This window comes from Pteropus alecto, unplaced genomic scaffold (genome assembly GCF_000325575.1).
Source record: "Pteropus alecto unplaced genomic scaffold, ASM32557v1 scaffold37, whole genome shotgun sequence".
Taxonomy (NCBI): Eukaryota; Metazoa; Chordata; class Mammalia; order Chiroptera; family Pteropodidae; genus Pteropus; species Pteropus alecto.
In genome coordinates, this window is record NW_006440605.1 from 981,166 (window position 1) to 1,001,300 (window position 20,135).

General features: G+C 52.6%; 1 protein-coding gene across 2 annotated transcripts in view; it reads right to left on the reverse strand.

Moving 5' to 3' along the window:
* The window catches only part of ARHGEF18 (Rho/Rac guanine nucleotide exchange factor 18), a 66,082-nt gene extending 51,229 nt beyond the window's left edge, over positions 1 to 14,853 (reverse strand). The window contains exons 1-8 of one of the 2 annotated variants that reach the window (XM_025050534.1): positions 14,655 to 14,853; positions 13,783 to 13,933; positions 13,028 to 13,142; positions 12,300 to 12,357; positions 11,958 to 12,002; positions 11,325 to 11,402; positions 10,210 to 10,312; positions 9,967 to 10,108 (exon numbers count right to left, since the gene is read on the reverse strand). In XM_025050534.1, coding sequence (XP_024906302.1) covers positions 9,967 to 10,108; positions 10,210 to 10,312; positions 11,325 to 11,402; positions 11,958 to 12,002; positions 12,300 to 12,357; positions 13,028 to 13,142; positions 13,783 to 13,911 — 670 coding nt within the window. In that variant the 5' untranslated portion in view covers positions 13,912 to 13,933; positions 14,655 to 14,853. Of the gene's footprint in view, positions 1 to 3,398; positions 3,523 to 9,966; positions 10,109 to 10,209; positions 10,313 to 11,324; positions 11,403 to 11,957; positions 12,003 to 12,299; positions 12,358 to 13,027; positions 13,143 to 13,782; positions 13,934 to 14,654 lie in introns of those variants that run through there. The other variant, XM_006917246.3, reaches the window with a different exon arrangement.
* Positions 14,854 to 20,135: the final 5,282 nt, after the last annotated feature.

Below are 20,135 nucleotides of genomic sequence, written 5' to 3' on the forward strand. Positions count from 1 at the left end.
TCCTCCCCCCTTCAACAGCTTTGTTCAGATGGAATTCACATACTACACCCTTGTAAAGTGTACAATTTGATGACTTTAGTACATTCAGAGTTGTACCTCCATTACCACGATTTTAGAATACTTTTTAACACCCCAAAAAGAAACCCTGCACCTTTTAGCTGTCATCCCCCATGTCCCCCTCCCTCCAGCCCAGGCGGCTGCTAATCTACTTTCTGTCTCTATGGATTTGCCTGTTCTGGATATTTCACATGAACAGAATCAAGACAACACGTGGCCCAATGGGACAGGCTTCTTTCGCTTAGCATAATGTTTTCAAGGTTTATCCACATCGTAGTGTGTATCAGAACTTCATTCCTTTTTGTGAGTGAATAGTATTCCACTGCATGGATAGCCCACCTTTTATTTTTCATTCCCCAGGTGACGAACATTTGAGTTGTTTCCACCTTTTGGCTACTGTGAATAATGGCCTGATGAACATTCGCATACCCATTTTTCTGTGGACCTACGTCTTCTTTTCTCTTAGGCCTGTGCCTAGGGTAAAATTGCTGGGTCTTACGATAACTCTATGCTGAATTCTCTGAGGAACTGCCAGGCTGCTTTCCAGAGTGGCCACACCATTCTACAGTCCCAGCAGTGGTGCTGAGAGTCTCAAATTTTACATCTTCCCATCTCTTTTAAATTCTTCAAGTGGGAGCCCCCAAGTGGATCCTGCAAAGGGTCACAAGTACCGCCACCGATCTCCATATCCTGGCATTATGAAAGCCACAGAGCTGACTTACTGCTTCGACACTCAACGATGCTGGTAATTTGCTCTACATTGTGTCTGCTCGGTAACTAACCACTTCACTCTTGTGAGGGGACCAGTGAGTACACTAACCCCCACTGTGGATGACTTTGTGATTTTTTTATTCTTTCCAAACTCAATTTCACTCTGCAAATTAATCTTGGCAAATTAGAGTTATCCATACACAGCATTTAACTGCCCTTGTGTGCAGGATCCTGCTGGATTCTAGCCAAGTAATTTGCTGTGGTTCTTTCCTCCCTCCATCCCACACTGCAACAGATGGGCATCTGCCTAGACCACCTCTCCGTCTTGCCTTTCTTGCCTCCTGAAACCCACCTTGAAGAATAACCAGCTGATAAAATGTTCTGGAATTAGATGGTGGTGACGGTGAACTGTTTAGTATGGTGGTGAACATACTAAAACCCACTGAACGGCACACTTTAAAAGGGTGAATTTTATGATATGTGAATTATATCTCAATAAAGCTGTTATATTAAAAAAAGTGATGAGTTTAAAACATAACCACTACAATGTGTTAAACCTGCAACTCTCTAGTCAGTCAAAACTATGAACCTAAGAACAAAAGCAGAGAAGCAAGCAAGTTGAATTTAGTTTACACCCAGAGCAATTTTAACAACAAAAAATGAGCACAGCTGCAGGAGTCCTTTTACTGAGATCTCTGCGAGGACATTATTTTAATCAGTTTGTCCCCTCCCCCATCAGCCACATTCCTCCTCCAAAAATGGAGGCTGCTCAGGAGCTGTGACTGGAACTGTTTTGCACCTGGAGAGGGTTTTCAAAACATCGCAGCTTTTCACCACTTTCAGGGGAAATGTAAAGTTTAACTAACAAATAACAAAGAAACAACCGGTGGCTGAACTTACTAAAGCTCTCCTGGCTTTAAATTACATAAGAGAGCTGTGATGAAAATGTGTAAAAGTCATAGATGGAATTTGAAGAAATGAAAACAGGCCCCAGGATGAGTGAGGAAGAATGAAGGAGACCTTGACTTAAGGATCAGAAATATGCTAAACATGTAGAAGGTAAACACCCAGGGAGGCACAGCTGGTGACCACAGCCCTAGTCCCAGGGCTGGTGACAAGGGAAACGCTACAGGGCATAATTGCTACTGTGTGACAGGAATGAAAATTATACTGTGGCGTTTGCCAGAAACAATGTAGGTGCCACTGCTACTTTCAAAGTGGGGGATATTCTCAAGTCAACTTAAAGAAAGAAAAGAATCATAGAATCTCGAAGGATGCCATTTGAAAGTGAGATAAGCTAATCAAAAGCAAAACAAAATATGTTTACAAGAACTAAATTTATCATGACTTCCAGATGCATGCTTTTATTTGCTTTAAAACAACTTTTTTTCTCTCTCAAAAGGGCTTGATTCATAGAAATTACAAACTCTTGTCTGACCCAGTCCAAACAATCAAGATGCTCAAAATTGCCAGACACTGTTACCTGGAATGTCAACCCAAAAACACAATATAAAAATATAGAGCATGCACATATGCACAAAATACAAAACATTTATTGAGCATTCACTATTTGCCAGGCACTTTGCTGTCCACCTTACACATACTGTTTCATCAAATCCCCAACCAATTTTTATTCCTGCTTTAAAGATGGGGAGACTGAGACTTAGAGAGGTTACATGGCTAATATGTGGCAGAAACTAGAGCCAGAACTCATATCTGATTTGACACTCAAGCCTGAGCTCTTGACACTTCTCCATATAGCTCCAGGATTAATCATTCTCACAGATACCTGCAAAATCATCGCCAAATCGCCCTTGGCCATGGAGCTGTTCATACTATCTCTTTAGTCAGCCAGAAGGGTCCTTCGACCCTACTGGCTGGAGTTCCACTCTCTTCCAAAGAGGCAAAGGGAGAAAGTCGTGTTCTTTGCTTCCGTGGTAAAACTTCAAGAAAACTTTTTACCCTCCGGGCCAGCCATCTCTTCTACCGATCTCGACAGAGCAACAGGTGAAAAAGACAAGGTTGCCGTCAGCTACGACAAACCGTGCAAGAACCAAGAGCCTCTCATTTCATCTCGCAACGAAAGCAGCACCGCACCATCTAAATCTGACCGCAAGAAAGAAACTGGTGAGCAGAGTAAAGGAAGACCCAAAGTACACACACACTTTGTAGGGTTTGGCTATCCAAGCGCTCACTGGCACAGAGGACCTCTGCTCCGGAGAGTGAGTTCTCCACGGAGGACCTAAGTACCACGGTGCTGGTTATTGTTATAATTATTATTACATTCCCGGTTCCTGCCCCAGGTGTCTCTGAACCTGGAGCCGGATGACCTTTCCCTCCGGATCGAGGGGAGGCTGCACCGCTCAAGGGCTGGGAGGGACTCAAGTGGGGCTGGCCGACATCGCTTGCACCTCTGCATTCGCCAAACAGAGACCCCATGCAATAAAGGGATAGCCTAAACTGCAGGACCGGCCCGCCAGCTTGCAGGAGTCCACCCGGGCCCCGCCTGAGGCCAGGCGGCCCCAAGGGTCCCGTGCCCGAGGCCGCCCCCGAGGCCCCACGGCTCCTTCCCGGGGCCGAGGCCTCCCTCCCGAGTCCCGTTCTCCTCGGGCCGGCCCCGCCGCCCTCACCTTGGCCCGGTTTCCCGCAGGCTGGTCGCTGCCCGCTGCTCTGCCAGTCTCGCCACCGCCTCCGTTGCCCGGTCTCGGCGGATCCACAGCCGACCGCAGCGCGGAGCCGGAAGCGGGAAGGCACGACCAGACCCGCAGGCGTATCCCCGCCCCGAAGGCGGGCCAGTGGGTGTGGCCCAGAAAGGGGCGGGACCTCGCGGGGCCTCGCGGGGCGATGGGTTCGCTGCACTTTGCTTCCCCGGGTCCTGGAGCCGCGGTGCAGGGGTGTGTGCCCCGCCTTGCGGAAGGCGCGGGTATTGATGGGGGGGCGGGTACTTGCGATGACGCTAAGAGCAATCTTTGAGGAGCGGGTCAGCGGGGGTGGGGGCATTTTTGGGGAGGGGGTCAATGGGTCCCTGGGGTATCAGCGGCGCCGAGGAGCGAGTAGGAGGAATCTTGAGGGAGATCATTGGAGTTGGGGGGTAGTTTTGTGGGATCAACGGGCGCCAGGATGATTAGCGGAGCGGGGCGCTCTGGGTGGGTTGGACAGCGGGGCTAGGGGAGGTCTTGGGGGAATCAGGGGTGCCTGGAGCAGGGCTTCAGCGGGAGCTTGGGGACTTTGGGGGGGGGTTGGGGGAGAGTCTGGGAACAAGAAGTCTAGGAGAGAGTGCAAGAAATGGAGAGAACAGGTCTGTCACCTGCGAAGAAAGGGCCGTATAGACTACAGGTAGCACTGACTAAAAGTCTCGGACAAATTATATACTTCTCAGGTGGTCCCAGACACCCCAAAATAAGTACCATCTAATACCCTGAACATACACCCGACACCTAGGCAGGTGCAGTCAGATACCCAAAACATGCTTTCAGGCACTGGCAAATAGGTCAGACACCCCTGTAGGTCTGTTAGATATCCCAATACTAGCATTCAGAATCTGAAAAACATTCCAAATATCCTCAGAATACCAGACAACTTTACCCAGGAGCCAATAGACCCCATGCAATAAAGGGATAGCCCAAACTGCAGGACCTGCCCGCCAGCTTGCAGGAGTTCACCTGGGCCCCGTGCCTGAGGCCGCCCCCGGGGCCCCACGGCTCCTTCCCGGGGCCTGAGGCCTCCCTCCCGAGTCCCGTTCTCCTCGGGCCGGCCCCGCCGCCCTCACCTTGGCCCGCAAATGGGCTTTTGGACACCCAGAAACATATCAGAGACCCTACGCAGGAACTTTTAGGGACCCTCCCAAAACACAAACCAGATACCCCCAATACAGATGTGATCACATATCCCCAAACAGGTGTTCAGTCTGAAACACATGCCAGACACCCCCACACAGATGTTCCTAGATACCTGTAGACATGCCAGATGCCTCCTGAAGTGCCAGCACCTCCTCAGGTACCATGAGACATCCCAGCCCTGAGGCTGCTTGTCAAATTCAGGTCTCCCCACAGGTGCGGCCATTGGCAGTAACCAAGAGTGGAGCCCAGTACCACTCACCCAAGGTTCAAGCTGGTCCACCAGGCCAAGGTCTCCCCAAATCAAACTCAATTCAACACACAAACAATCTCTGGTAAAGAGCCCTCAGTTCAGAAATGGGGGGAAGGGGATAGAGTTCTCAAGTGACCTACTTTCAGTTTAAGTCTAGTCTTCATGGACTTAAAAGCAGCATGTCCAGGGAACTGGAGAATCCAGAAGTGCAAGGACATACTTCCTTAGACACCTCACCCTGATTGAGGTTAGAAGCCCCAACACAGATCCTTTTGAGGTCTCAGTGGATCAGTAAATGTTCACTCTCTGAATTTCTATGACTTTTGGATTTTGTCCCAAATCAATGGGAAGCCATTGGAGATTTTAAGCAGGAAAAGTGGCATGGTCTTTATTTTTATAGCCACCTTGGTTATGGAAACATTCAGGTGAAATATTTCTCCCCTAAATGTGAAAACTGACTTTTGCAAGGAGCCTGGCAAGAAGGAGAAGTATCATCTCTCTTTTACCCACACACCCATTCCACATTTATTGAGTTATCATGCACCAGGAACTCTGCTAAGAGCTGAGGAGACAGTGGGAGTGTAAGTCTAAGGCAGCATTTCTCAGTCTTGGCATTATCGACAATTGGGCTGGATAATTCTCTGTTATGGGGGGCTGCCTTGTGCATTGGAGTATGTTAAACAGCATCTCTGGCCTCTACCCACTAAATGTAAGTGGCACCCCCAGTCCTGACAAAAAAAATATATCTGCAGACATTGCCAAATGTCCCCTGCGGGGCAGAATGGAATGACCCTTGGCTGACAGCAACTGGCCTAAGAGGCACTGAGACATTTATGCAGTCATCTAATACAGGCTTCCTGGGGAAGGTGGACCTGCGTTTTGTTTTAAAAGGTAAGAATTAGATGGCCCAGGGAGTTCCAGGAACAGTGCTGAATGAGCAAGGCTCAGGTGCTGTGCATGGGCTGCCACGAGACTTTAGGGTCACTGGGTGGCAGAGCCTGGGTGGCTGAATAGTGGGAGAGAAGGGTGGAGGAAAGATAGGCGGGGTTAGACCATGAAGGGCCTCAAAGGTCAAAGCCAAGAACTAGACTGTCTGGAATGGTGTTCCTTTAGCTGGGCTGGTCTCTGGGAAAGCAAGTCAGCTTTACCCTGGAGACCCACCTTCCGTAATTACTTGGAGAGTGACTCATTCCCTGTTCTGTTTAACTTACTGTGAAGCTGTTTCCTCTAGGGATAGACGGTGACATGTGGCTTTGAGTACCTCAGATGGTAGGTAGGCTTGTGGTGAGTTATACCTGGGAGGTGCATGCTCTCAGCCTGTTGAGAGTGAGACATAGCTGTTGTGGCCTCAAGTGCCTCCTTAGGCAGGTGTGGGGGGCTGTGGGCAAAGCCCAGGGTTAGGGTTTATAATTTAGATGCTAGCTTTGCCCCAACAACAACAACAACAACAACAACAAATAAGAATAATGGTGATTTAGATGCTACTATTGCCCATGCATACCAGGCACTATGCTAAGTGCTACTCACATCATTTCTTTTACACAAACTCAAATTTTCCTTGATCTCAAGGCTTGTCCTGAGAATCAAATGATGTCTCCAGGAGATGGAGCTTCATTCCTGCCATCCTGAGAGTAAACCTGATTGAGCGACTCATTTTTACAGAGTATGGTAGAGAAAGAAAAATAGTAACCTGGCAGGTGTTACCCTAACCAGGTGATAACATCCCCAGGGGTGTCACGTCCATAACATTTGCCCCCTGATATGAGACAAAGGTTCCTCAAACCCATAACCCCTGCCTCATTATGAGAAAATATCAGACAAACCTAGATTGGGGGACACTGTACAAGACACCTGGCTAATACTTCTCAAGTCTGTCAAGGTCATGAACAATAAGGAGAGACTGAGAAGTTGTCACAGACCAGGGAGATGGGAGAGGCAGGATGATTAAAGATAATGTAGTATCCTCAGCTGGATCCGAAAACAGAAAGGGAACCCTAATGACGAAAACCAAAACCCAAAACAACCTGGTGAAATCTGAAGTGTTTGGAGTTTGGTAAATAGTATTGTACCAATGTTGGTCCCTAAATTGTGACCAATGTACTGTGGTCATATAAGATGTTAATGTGAAGAAGCTGGGTGAAAGGTACGAGGGGAACTGCTCTGCTCTCTTTGTAAATCTACAATTTCTAGATGTGGTGACTCAATGGTTTATGCTAACTACGGAAAGCAATCAGTAACAGCGTCATGATTATACCGAAGAATTAAAGCCGATCTTTAATATCTGGTTTTTGGCTGGTAAAGTGTGCTGATAAGAAGCCAGTCATAGAATTTTAGGCTTTTGTAGAAGGAAAGGACTCATTGCAAAACATTTTTTCAAGTCAGAATGCTCATATCTGATCCAGGAAAAACATTTTTTGCCTGATTTAGAATTACTGGTAGCTTATTTTAAACCAGGAAAAAACAACTGAGCACGAGTTTGCTGTTTTAGAGCAGTTTGTGAAAATAGGGTGTAAAGGTGTTTTCATTTTCTTGTTATTTTAAATATTATCGTACAGAGCTGTTATTAATGCCATTTTTATGGGAAAACCTTAAAAATCACCCCCAGATATTGACAATAAGCACATCGAATAACAAAATGTCTTTGCTATATTAAACTTTTGCTCTTCATGCATCTGTAACTTAATTTTCTTTTTTTCTCCATGCCTTTTTTTTTTAAATTAAAAATTATTGGGGTGGCATTGATCAACAAAATCCAATAAGTTTCCAGTGTATAATTCAACAGTATGTTACATATATTTTGCATTATGTGTTCACCACCCAGAGTTAGATTTCCTTCCATCACCTCATGTCTCTTTTTTTTTTTAATTGAGCTATTTATTTTCCTTTAAAATATAAAATTTTACCTTTGGTACAACTAAAAATATTAAAAGATTATTTTATGATTATTATTATTTAAAAAATCAAATGGCGTGATGTGGCAGTGGGTTGGTGATCAGGGGCTTAGGCTTTGAGCTCAAACCCTGACCGTGTGACCTTGGACAAGAACGAAACTCCTTCGGGCCCCAGTTTCCTCATCTGGAGAGAGGGCAGACACTAGTGCCGATCTTAGAGAATCGTGGTGATGTGTTAATGGGGAAATCCATTTAAAGCGCGTGGTGTTTGGGATATTGTAAATGCTTGGTGGTGAGACGTTACCCATTATTATTATTATTTGTGCACAATCTTCTGTGACTGTAAAGTGACGTTCAAGAAATTAGTCCTCGTTGGGACCCTGGTCTTTGAAGGTCATGTGAAAGGGGTTTATTGACCTGCTGACTATGGTAAGTCACTTTCTTGGGTCTTCCTTGCTGCAGGGTAAACTAGCTCAGGGGTGAACTTTTTCTGTCAAGAGCCCTACAGTAACTATTTCCAGCTTGCGATCACACGGCAAGATACTTCACCCTGCAGCGTGAGAGCAGCCGCTCGCTTATGTGACGTCTATGGCCGGTTCTGGATCTTTGGCTTCCCTTCCTTCTGCCAGCCTCACACCTGCCCCTCGAATCAGATGCCTGAGACAGGGTTCTGAAGCCTTGATCCTGGACCCCCAGGAAGGCCCCCTGTATCCAGCAGACCTCAGAACTCCCAGAAGAGCAAAATCAGGAAGTCACCTGTTGCCTAAAAGGACTTCAAAAAAAAGAAAAGAAAAAGGGACTTCAAGACATTGAAGTTGTGAGTGCACTTTGCACTTTGCAGAGTGCGTGCCAGACCCGGCTGAAGACGGCTTGTGTGTCAGAAAGCAGGTTGGAGCTTGTCGGATGGAAAGAAAGTTCAAAACGGGACACTCCTGACAACAGCAGCAGGACACCCACAGCCCTCCCTCTGTGAACATGGCACTCTGGGAAGAGGCAGGAGTATGGAAGAAAGAAAGCGCCCACATATGGAGCCAGGAAAGGCAAGAAATACAGAACCTGTGGCTCAGGTCCTGCAGACACCTGCCTCTGGGCGGAGGTGAGTGCTCACTGCACAGTCCACTCTGGGTCCTGTCCTCCATCTCACTGGAGCCAATCTTGCTCCCAGGAGACAACTGGCCGTGTCTGGACCCATGTCATGGGAGGGAAGATGCTGGCATCTAGCCGGTGAGGCCAGAGATGCCGCTCAACACGGTACAATTCACGGAACAGCCCCCTCACCCGTCCCCCAGCAGTGCCAAGGCGGGGACCTTGCGCCAGCCCGCATCCTGCCTGCACAGTCCACGTCAGAATCCCCCCGACAACCTGCACGCACGCATTTTCTGACACGCGGTGGCCACAGCCTCCTCTCCAGATCCCTACACAGTGGGGCTCGTTTTCAAAAAGGCAGAGTTCTCAATCCCAGAAAAGACCAGAGCCATCTCCTTCTAGGGCCTCTTTTCTGAGCAGACACCCTGACCCTTACTCCCCAGAGAAACCTGGGAGCCAGGAAGCTGCCGCTATGGAGTGAATTGTGTCCCTCATCCCCAATTCATAGCTTGCGGTCCTGATCTCTGCAGTATCTCCGGAGGTGGCTTTATTTGGAAATAGAGTCATTGCTGATAAAGTCAGTTCGCATAAGGTAACACTGGAGTAAGGTGGACCCCTAATGCTATATGACTGGTGACCTGACACAAAGGCAAGTTGGGACACAGACACATACACAGGGGTGAGGACTGGAGTTCTGCCAGAGGGCAAGGAACTCGCAGAAGCCAGGAGAGAAGCCTGGACTGGTCCCCTCCCTAGAGCCTTCAGAGGGAGCCCGGCCCTGCGACACCTTGAGCTCAGACTTCTCCAGGACAGTGAGACAGTACATTTCTGTTGTTTAAGCCACCCAGGGTTGTGGTACTTTGTTACACAGCTCTGTCTAACGAATACATTGCCCAAGTCCAGATTTTACAAGAGAATTTTTGCAATGACAAATGCTAAGATGCAGGCCCTGAGCCAAACGAACGGTCCCTGCCCTTAGGGGCCTGGTGCTCTCTAGGGAACTGAGGTTGGCTCACCCTTGGCAAAGATGAAATGGGATGAGAAAGCAAAGGAGGCCATGGGAGCCATGCAGACGAAGTAAAGGTGAGGAAGTGGCTGCCGTCCATGAGGACAGGAGGACCACCAGACTTACCAGAACTCAGAAAGGGTTTGCTGCACAGCGGGCAGTTGGAGTGGCTAAGGAAGGTTCCTTGTACCAGCTGGTGGCCGTTGACACATTCCTTCCTCTCTTGAGCATCCTGACCTTTGTCCTTTAGATGCACTGGGCACTTCCCCTGTGGGGCACAGAGCTGGACTTAGAATGCCTGCTGTATCCAGACCCTGTGACAAGCTGGGGATGGCAGAGGGACCCCCGCCCCTCGCCCAGATCCCTGACCTTCTCCTTCTGCCTGGTGACTCGACTGCGGAGGGAGCTGAGTCTGCGCTTCACCTTGGTGCCCCTGTCGCTCCTCTCTATCTTGCTGGCACTGTCCTCGCTCCTGGGGTGGAAAGATCAGTGAAGACGGGGTGGCAGGCCCCGAGGGCCACGGTGAGCCAGTCCGTGGTGAGACGCTCCTGGAATCCACCTGGAATCCATCTCCCTCTGGCCTCCTCATCCTGTTTCACCCCTAATGTGGTCCCTAACTCTCTCTCCCTTCTCTCACTCACTCATTCACTCAACAAACATTTGCAGCTGTTTGCAAAGTTCCTGGAACCCCAGGGACTCGGTTTGCAGGGGAACACAGACATGGTCTCAAGCTTGAGGTCCCTTGATGGCCCGGCCTGGAAATCTTGGCTCTGTCCACCTCTGCCTCCTCCCTCCGATTTACCACCCCGGATCCCATCTAATCAGCCCGTAAATCCTGCCCATTCTTCCTGTGGGATTTTCCTCAAACTCGGCTCCTCTTTCCCTCTGACACTTCAGTCCCGGATCACCTTCATGCCTCTCCCGGGTTACAAGCACTTAATAAATACTTATGAAGTCAGTGACAAACAAACCCAGCCCCAGCAGAATCTGTTCCCTGGAGCGAGATGCTACGCCGCCAGGCTGCACCCCCACCCGCCCCGAGCCCTGTCTGTGCTCACCGTCATCCGTCAGTCAGTCACGAGAGAGCTGTGCTTCTCGGCTTTGCCGAGGTGATCTGGCCTCCGCTGACTTCCCTCCCAGCCCCTCCTCCCAGTTCCCCTCTGACACCATTCTCTGGACGGTAGTTCGCCCGGAAGGCACGGTTTTCTTTCCCTGAGCCTCATCACGTGTTGGCAAACTCCTGCTCTTTCATTGGCACCCAGCTCAAGCTGTCACCTCTTCCAGGAAGTCTTCTGCCCTCCCAGGGTGTGTGAGGAGCCCACTTCCACCCCTACTGTTGTCCTCAGTGGTTCCAGTGAGAGGATGGGGGCCCCAGCTCCTGTCCCCAGCTCGGGTCCAGGCACGGAGGGCCACTGGTGTATTGTGTGTTCGGAACCAGTGCCCCCCCCCCCCCGCCCCCCGCTATGGTAGCTCTGAGAACTTACTCTGACAGGAACTCAAACCAGGTAAGGTTTGAGTGGGCTCCTCTGGGGTTGACGGACAGGTGAGCCCTCTGCCGGGCCCTGCAGGACCAGAGGGGACAGACACGTGGGTCAGCAGACCCGCCCCCCCACCAACTGTCCCCTCCTGCCCCTCTCCCTCAAGGCTTCTGTAGATAAGTATGCGCCTGGTGCCACATCTGGGAGCCCGCCCTTCCTCCACACATGGGCTCGTACAGGTGGCCGCTGGGGCGGGTGCCCCAGCAGAGGGCAGTGACATGCCTTGGTCAAACAAAATCGGCTTGTCGGGAGATTTTCTCTCAGATGTCAGTATCTGGGAAAGAGGCATCTGTTCTCATCCGGACAACCTCACGACTACTGGCAGTGCGCTCCTCCCTAGCTGATGTCCCCTGGCCTCTCACTTACCGGCCTCTTCTCCCACCTCTGCTGTGACCCCTGCAACCTCTTTCCAACACCTGCCCCCACACCTGTCTACTCCCCTACCGGTCACCACACCTGTCCTCTCATACCTGTGCCCCATACCTGTGCTGTATCTCTCCCCCATGCTTCCCTCCACACTTGTCCTCCACACCTGTCCGCCCACCCCTGTTTCCCAAAGCTGTCCCCTTTTCCACTCACCCATGGTACTGTCGAAGTTCTTGCAGCACTTGCTGGACGATCAGCCTGGGGGCGATGCCAGCCAGGATGAGCTGGGATCACCTCACCAGGCCCCGGGTTCTGATGCAGACCCTAACCAGGAGCCCCGGCCCCTCTCCTAATACTACATTGGAACCTTTCTGAGGGACCTAGGTCCCTCCGATGGGAGAAGGGTGGCATGAGAGAGAAGACCAAGCTTATGGGGGCCTGAGAGGGACCGTGACTGGAATTGCTAGCAAAGCTACAACCTGTGCCCCTCCCCGCCGGCCCTGACCCCTTGGATGTCCACTGGGGTCCCTCTCCCACCTCGGGGCAGACACTCACACATGATCGGGCTCCACGTGATCCTTTTCCATGCACTCCAGCTCTGGCGGCTCCAGGCCTGGAAGCATCCCCACCCCAAGAGGCACAGGCATGAGGGGGCTCTGGGGTAGAACCAGCTCACAATGGGCCCCCTGACCCACCACTGCTGGACTGGAGACCAAAGAGAGGGGGCTTGCCACTCTCAGGGGGAGAGGTGCAAAGAGCGCAGACAGCAGGGACGGGGTGTCCTCAGCTTCTCACCAGTGCTCACGACATGTTAAGCGCTTTGCACGTGCGCGTGCGGTGAACACTCACTTGGCCTTAAGGAGACACTTATCGTCTCATTCCTACAGAGAGAGCTGTGCAGAGGCTGAGACTTGCTAGAAAGTGGTAGATTGAGGTTTAGCCTGCAGGTCTGTCTGGCACCAGAGAGACACAAGCTCTTAGGACAGAGATTCAGAGACAGACAGGGAGATAGAGAGTCAGCGAGAGCCCTGAGGGGTGGGGGGGGGGCAAGGTCATTGCAGTGTGTTGTCTGCCCTGGCTGGAGGCCCCCGGGGAAGGGGAACTCTAGATGCTGGAGGGCCCTCCCACTCTAGAAACACCCAGGGCCCCCAGGGGACCCCCAGCCTCCTCCACCAGCTCCTCTTCCTTCTCTGGGGTTCAGCTGGGACCTCATCCAGGGCCCCCTCCAGCCAAAACTCCCTACTCTGCTTGTTTGAATGGGGGAAACCCACAGGCCTGGCTACCTTGAACAGCTGGAGCGGGCGCCTCCAACGCCTGAGAGATTTCCAGGAACTTGATCTCGTCGGAAGACATGGGAACGGACCGTGACCTCACTCTTTTCTCAGGTCTGTCACATTCCTGAAGGGAATAACCGTCTCTCTGAGCCAGGGTGGTACTCCAGGCTGCAGGCAGGCTCCCAGACCGAAGGTCCCCTGCCCACACTCTGGCCACAGGCAAGGGCTCCCCACAGCCACAAGGCAGAGGGATTCCCCTAGAAGCCTAGAGCTAGAGCCATATCTTCCCCAGCCACTGGCTGCATTCCCGGCACAGGGGCCCTCTACACCCACCCGTGAAACTCTGAGCTACAGGTTCCAGCATGTCAGGAACCCTCAGTCCCCAATCCCGCCCCAGGCCGTAGTCTCTCACTGGGCACAGGCTGTGGCTTGAGCATGCATCCTCCAGCATGGGCTGGGACCCCAGACTTGAGACGAGCCCTCCCGGTTGCAGACTCCAATCACAGACAGGGCTTCCAGTGCCAAGCTGCCGAGGCGGCCCCCTGCCCCGCAGTAGGTGGGTTGCACTTGCGGGCTGCCCTGGATCCCGGCAAAGAACCCTCATGCCTGGGCTGGACTCTCAGGACTCAGCGACTCCCCTGTTAGTTGTGGGCTTTGGCGTGGACATCACTGCCGTGACAGGTAAGTCCCGCCTGTGTGGGCAGGTGTCGGCTCCTGGGCCCAGAGGTGTGTGATTGTCCGGGGTGGCCGCGGGTTGCACCCACCTTGCTTGGGTGCTCCGATGGGGTTCCGTCCCCACTCAGACCCTCCTTAGTCCAGGCCTGCAGACCCTCTCCAGGCAGGTTCAGGGCAAGACTGGTTAGTGTCCGAGGGAGACAGGGCCCCTCATGCATAGCTGAGGCGTCAAGGCTGAGCCTGGTGGAAGAGGGGAGGGAGTCAGGGCTTCAGCGGATCTTCCTCGCCCGGCTGGACCCCGTCCCAGCTCCAGTATCTGGGGGCTTGGGACGACCCGCAGGTCAGGCTTCTGGGGCAGGGCACAGAGAGGGGTCCAGGTCTCCCTGCCTCAGAGGGGTGGTCAGTGGGTGGGGAACCTGGTTAGGGGATTTGCTGAAGCTTCTATTTTTACATGGACTCCTGGGCTGTTCGGAGTGACTTGAGAGGGGTGGAGGGGGGTTGGTGGGAGGGTGGCTAAAACACCCCCTCCACTCTTTGGGGCTGCCACTGTGCTGTGTGTGGACTTGAGCACCCGACTATGTTTTGATCTTGAGCGCATCCCTGGCTTTGTGTGTGTGTGTGTACGATTGGTGTGCAAGTCACACATTATGTTTATATGTATGGGTTGGAGCAGAATGAGTGCGTAAGCCTGCAGGTTGAGCGTGGTGTGTACACCTAGTGTATGCGGGCAGGTGTGCACGTCTGGGGTTGCGTCTGCCTGCAGTGTGCATGTACAGCGTCATTTGGGGCTGTGCACGCTCATTCGGCATGTGTGTGTTTGCCTGTGCACACGGATTCGTTTGCCCACACAGGCTCTGCGTGTGAGCGTGCATGTGCGTCCTGGGAGAGGGCTGCCTCTGCCAGTGCAGACACCCCAATCCTGGGGCCGTATCACGGGAGGCAGCAGTGGCGGGGGACCGACCTCCGCCAGCTCTCCGAGCAGCTCCGCGACCTCTCCCAGCTGCGTCTCCGAGGCAGGCCCTGAGACACCGCCGAACTGGACAAGGACGCATCTCTTCCTGCCGCTTCACTAGGGGGGTCACTGCTGCAGGAAGGGGCCCCAAGGCCCAGGTCCTGGAGATACTCGCTGCCCCGAAGGGCCCCCAAGTCCGGGCCGAGGTCCTCCGCGCTGTCATCCTCCTGCAGGCCGGTGGGGGGAGGGCATTGACCGAAGGCAGCAGAGGACCTGCCCGCCCCCTCCCGCCAAGCCTGGGCTCAGAGCCCTTCTCCTAGCAGGTAGGGTGGAATGGGAGAGAGTCCCCCAGCGCTCTGCCTCACCTAGGTCTTTAAGGCCTTATTCCAAAAGAGAGGCTGGAGGTCTGGGCTGCAGGACCGGACTTGAATCCCTCTCCTCGCCCACTTCTCCCCATTTCCGGCCCTGCGCCCTCCACAGAGTGGAGTCTGGAACATCTGAGCTGTCAGTGCCTCCAACGCCTCTCCCTCCCCCACAGGTAGAAGCCACAGCTCCTTAGCACGAAAGGGTCCAGGGTCAGCCGCCTCCTGCTTCTAGCCCCTCTGCAACCTCACGGTCTTTCCCACCCACCCACCAGGCCAAATAGTGCCAGGCACCGTTAGACACCAGATACACAGATGTGTGTCCCTAATCCCACAGCAACTCCACCAGGGGGCACTGTTACTCTACTTTCTAGATCAGGGAGGACCAAGGACTCGCTCAGGGCCACACAGTCAGGAAATGGCAAAGCTGGACTCAAACTCAGGTCTGTCTGGATCCAGCTCTGTGCTCTTCCTGTTACTCGCCGCTTTCTAGTTCTCTTCCTCTGCTTCCTTTGCCCTTCCGTCTCTCCCTCCCAGTCATTCTGTCAAATTTTCCAGCCAGGGCACCTGCTTTTTTCCTCTCCTTGGAGAACAGTTTCTCTTAGCCTACCCGGAGTCAGCCCAGCGAACTCCTATTCACCCTTCAAAACCCAACTTGGGCGTGCCCTCCAGGCTATTATCTCGACTCCTTGAGCTTAGGTAAAGTGTCCCTCTGTTCCTTTCCGGGCCTTTGTTAGCACTGTCCCTGTGTAGGGCTTGGTGGGTTAGCGGGTGGGTGGGCCTCTCCCACTGCCTCACGCAAAACCAACACTGAGGCATGGCCCCAGGCGTCCAAGTGATCTCAGGAAGCCCTTGATGGACTGTCCCAGCCGGTGGCTCGAAGGTGGCCCCCAGGATAGGATCGCAAGATCAAATACAGGACATCTGGTTAAATTCGAATTTCAAATAAACAACGAATAATTTTTTTTAGTATAAGTATATCCCAAATATTGTACTATTTGACGTTCAGATATAACTGGTGTCCTGTAATTTAGTTTGCTGGATCTTGCAACCCTACCCCTGGCCCATTCTCCGAGGCATGGCTCGTCTTTACCAGGTGGGGGCGAACAGGGGTTCCTGCTAAAGCTCTGCGCGGGGAATTTTCAAAGACGTTTCCAATTTCAGGTGGAAAAGACCTGCCAGCTAACAGCCAGGCAGTTGATCAGCCGCAGATCTTGGTGGTACCAGTGTCCGGCCTGGTCTCGGAATGAGGAAAAAGTCGTTATGCAGCGTCCGGCCCCACCGGCTCAGAGCGCTCTACGATTCCGGCCCCTCTCACTTCTCTTTATCGTGGTGAATCCACGTAATATAAAACTCAGCGTTTTTACCATTTATGTATTTACAGATCGATGGCCTTAAATGCATCCACTTTGCTGCGTAAATATCGCCCCCGTCCGTCTCCAGAACTTTCTCATCTTCCCAAACAGAAACTCTGTCCCCATTAGACACCGACTCCCCATTTTCGCCTCCTCCAGCCCCCGGTAACCTTTGATCCACTGTCTGTCTCTACGAATTTGGCTTCTCTAGGCACCTCCTGTAAGTGGAACCAGACAATATTTGTCCTTCTGTGTCTGGTTTATCTCACTGTACGTAATGTTTTCAGGGTTTATCTGTATTCTAGCATGTATCAGACCTTCATTCCTTTTTAAGGCTGAATGACATTTCGTGGTACGGATGTAAACAAAGCCACGTTTTTTTTTTTTTAATACAGTCATCTGCTGATGGAGGCTTTTGTTGTTGCTACCTTTTGGCTATTGTGGATACTGCCGCTTTGAACATGGGTGTGCCCTTGTCGGCCGAGTCCCCGCTTTCGACGTCCCTGTGTCGATACGCGGAAGTGGAATTGCTGGATCATAGGGTGATGGTACGTGTGGCTTTCTGGGGACCTGCCGTGCTGTTCTCCCTTCGTCTGGAATCTCTCCCTCGTGCCAATGACCTGTCTCCCTCCTCCTCCTCCTCCGCCCCTGCTTCCTCCTCTGTCCATCATACACCAGGGTCCCTCTCCTTTAGTCTCTGTCAAAATACCTGCCTCTGGCCCCGCTGGCCTGGCTGGCCTTCCTGCGACCCCTCCAGCCTCCTTTCTGATCTGACCTTTCCCCCCCGAATCGCTCCAGTCCCATCCCTGGTGCCTGGACAAACTCTGCCGATCTGTCTCCTCTGTCACTGCCTAAAAGTTTTCCTTGTGTCTCTGGTTTTCATCCTTCTATAAATATAAACATGTCAGGACAGGCTCTTGGCCTGGGCTGCCCGCCCCCCCTCCGCGTTCCCTCTCCTGCATCTGGCCTCCCTCACCCAAGGCAGAAGCGGGAACCTGGCCAGAGCTGGGGGGAGTGGAGTCGGGGGCAGCTGTGAGCACAGGCTGTCCTAGCTCCCTGAAGCAGGTACACCAAGGGAGGGAGTGGCAAGGGGCTTTGCTGGGGAACTTGTACCCTTTGCCAACGTTTCCTGGGTGAGACAAGGTGGGAACTGGCCCAGTGGGGGCCTTTCCAGGCATCTGACTAAACACCGTACGCTGGTCCTGACGCCCCAGAGAGGATGCGTCAAAACCAGGCTCCCACTCCCTGGACCCTGGGGATCCTGGGGGGGTGGGCTCCCTGCTCAGGCCCAAAGGCGAGATGTTTTAGGAATTTCCACTCTGCAGACGGGCTCACTCCATGCAGATTTAAATACTACGTGGATAAACTTTTTTTTTTTTTTTAAACGATGTAAACAGCTTATTTATCTCATCATCTATTCAGGAAAAAAATAGCACACCAGAGAAACTCCAGCACCCTGTCCTCCTGAAGCTAAGTGGAGGAGACTGGAGATTAAACCCTGCGATAATAATCGAGCGTGATAGAATATTCCAGGAAGGGGCTGAGGGGTGCCAGCTGACCCTGTCCAAAGAGACGGGAATTCCGGATTGAAATTTTACTTAGAAAAATCTCTTTTTTAAAAGTACATTGGTGTGAAAACCTACTAAGTACAACTTCATTTAAAAAAAGTCAGACAATCTTTGGACATCTTCCACAGCCAAAACAAAACCCCAAACACCCCCATTTCCAACCACATAAAAGAGTCTCCACGTGACATGTAAATGATTTCTTGAACTGGCCCTATCGGTCAAAGTTCATGCATTTAAAAATAATCCACACCTTAACGGTTTGTAGACTTTCAATAAAGAGTCCTACTCAGTGTGAAATAAAGGAAAGAAGAGAAGAGAGAAGAAAAACAAAGAAAGAAATGGGGCGAGGGGCTTCCTGGAGGAAGTGACAGCCAGCGAAGCCCTGGGGAGTGAACAGGAGCTGGCTGGCCAGAGGCTGTTAGCGAGGGCATTTTGAGCAACAAGAGAACAGGATGTTCAGAAGCCCGCAAGCCTGAGCACTCATGGTGCCTTCCAATAACTGGCAAGACTGCCTCATGGCCGGAGGCGGGGGGCGGGGCAGGCAGTGCGGCCTGCTCAGCAGGCCTGGGAGGCCTAGTGAGGATTTAATTTCTGAGCTGCAGGTGGTGGTGGTGGTGGTGGTGGGTGGGGGGTTCAGGGCTGCAACCTGAAAGATTGTGGAAGATGCAGAGCTGAGATGGGCTTGGCCGGGGGCAAGATGGAGGCTGATGGGGCAGCGAGGGTGTCTGTGCAGATCACCAGGGAGCGCAGGCGTGGTGGCCTCCACCAGGGCAGTGGAGACCGAGGGAGAGATATGGACAGAACTGCGGGCTGCGTAGGTGCGGTGTTCACAGGGCTCGGGGTTAGACGGGGGAGGGACAGGGCAAGGACGATGGCTTCCATCGCCTCCAGCCCTGGTGACCAAGGGGATGACACAGGTGGAGGGGCTGAGCCTCGCCGCACAGCCCAAGGTCTCCCACTCCCAGGCGCACAGCCCCTTCACCAGCATCTCATCTGCCCGACTGCCCGCAGCCCCTGGGTCCTGCTCAGGAGGTCCAGCGCCCTGGAAGGACCCGTAACTGGACTTGCGAACCAGTCCTGTCTTTGTTTAACCTGGATCCTTCCTGATACTTGGGCCAGTCTGTTCCCTGCTCAGGCTCCGCTGTCCTCTCCTGTAAAATGACAGGCGGATACACAGAATGCCCTACAGGGTTTAACCGTAACAGACCCTCCCTCCTTCCTTAGAGTGGTGGGCAGTGTCAAATGCCACCCGGGCCCCCCTCCAGGGAGGATGTGCTGCCCCAGATGTTGGAGGGGCTGTTGGCAGATGGCCATCAGGCCCCCGCTGGGAAGTCACACTCCTTCCTGGGCAACTCATAGGCCACGATAGATTGATGTGGTGGCATAAAGGCTTGGCCATCTCTGCTAGGCTTGGGACCACTCTGCAGGGCTGCTCTAGCCCAGAGCTCCCCGTGAGAGCTTCTCCTTCCCTTTTCATCCTTCTGCCTATCTACCCGCTCACCCATCTAACCACCCTTCCATCTTCCCTTCCTTCCTCCCTCCCTCCCTCCCTCTTCTCCCTTCCTTCCTTCTATCCATCATCCATCTGTCTGTCCATCCATCTGTCTCTCTGTCCATCTTCCTTTTCTCATCCATCCATCCATCCATCCATCCGCCCACCTTCTAGTCATCTTTCCCTCCCTCTTGTGGCAGGAATTCCAGTTCTCTCATCTGTAACACAGGATAATAACTACTTTGCCAAGTTTCGGTGAGGTTCCCTAAGATGATGCACACAAAGTGTCTGGCGAAATGCAGGTGCTAAAGGACGTGTACTTGCTGCTACCGCTGTCATCTGCCCCGGCCCATTTCAGCAGTCGGACACTTGCCTGCTCATCCGCCATGGCGGAGAAGAAGTCCAGGTCCTCAGGCCTCCAGGGTCCACCGCCGCTCTTGGTGGCCGAGGTTGCAGCCTCAGGATCAAAGGGTTGGACACATGGTTTGGGGTCAGAGCCTGTGGAGAAAGGAGGGCCGAGGAGTCAGGGCCGAGCTGGGTGGCCTGAAGAGCCCTGAGTTCTCCATCTGTCACAGCTCCTGGTCCTCAGTTTCCTTGCCTATAAAATGGGGCGGCAAGGGAGAATGACCTCAGTGATCTTTAAGCCAACATCAGGCCACCGCTTCCTTGTCCCGAGCCGGAGGTAGATATTTCTACGCAATCGCGAGGCTCTT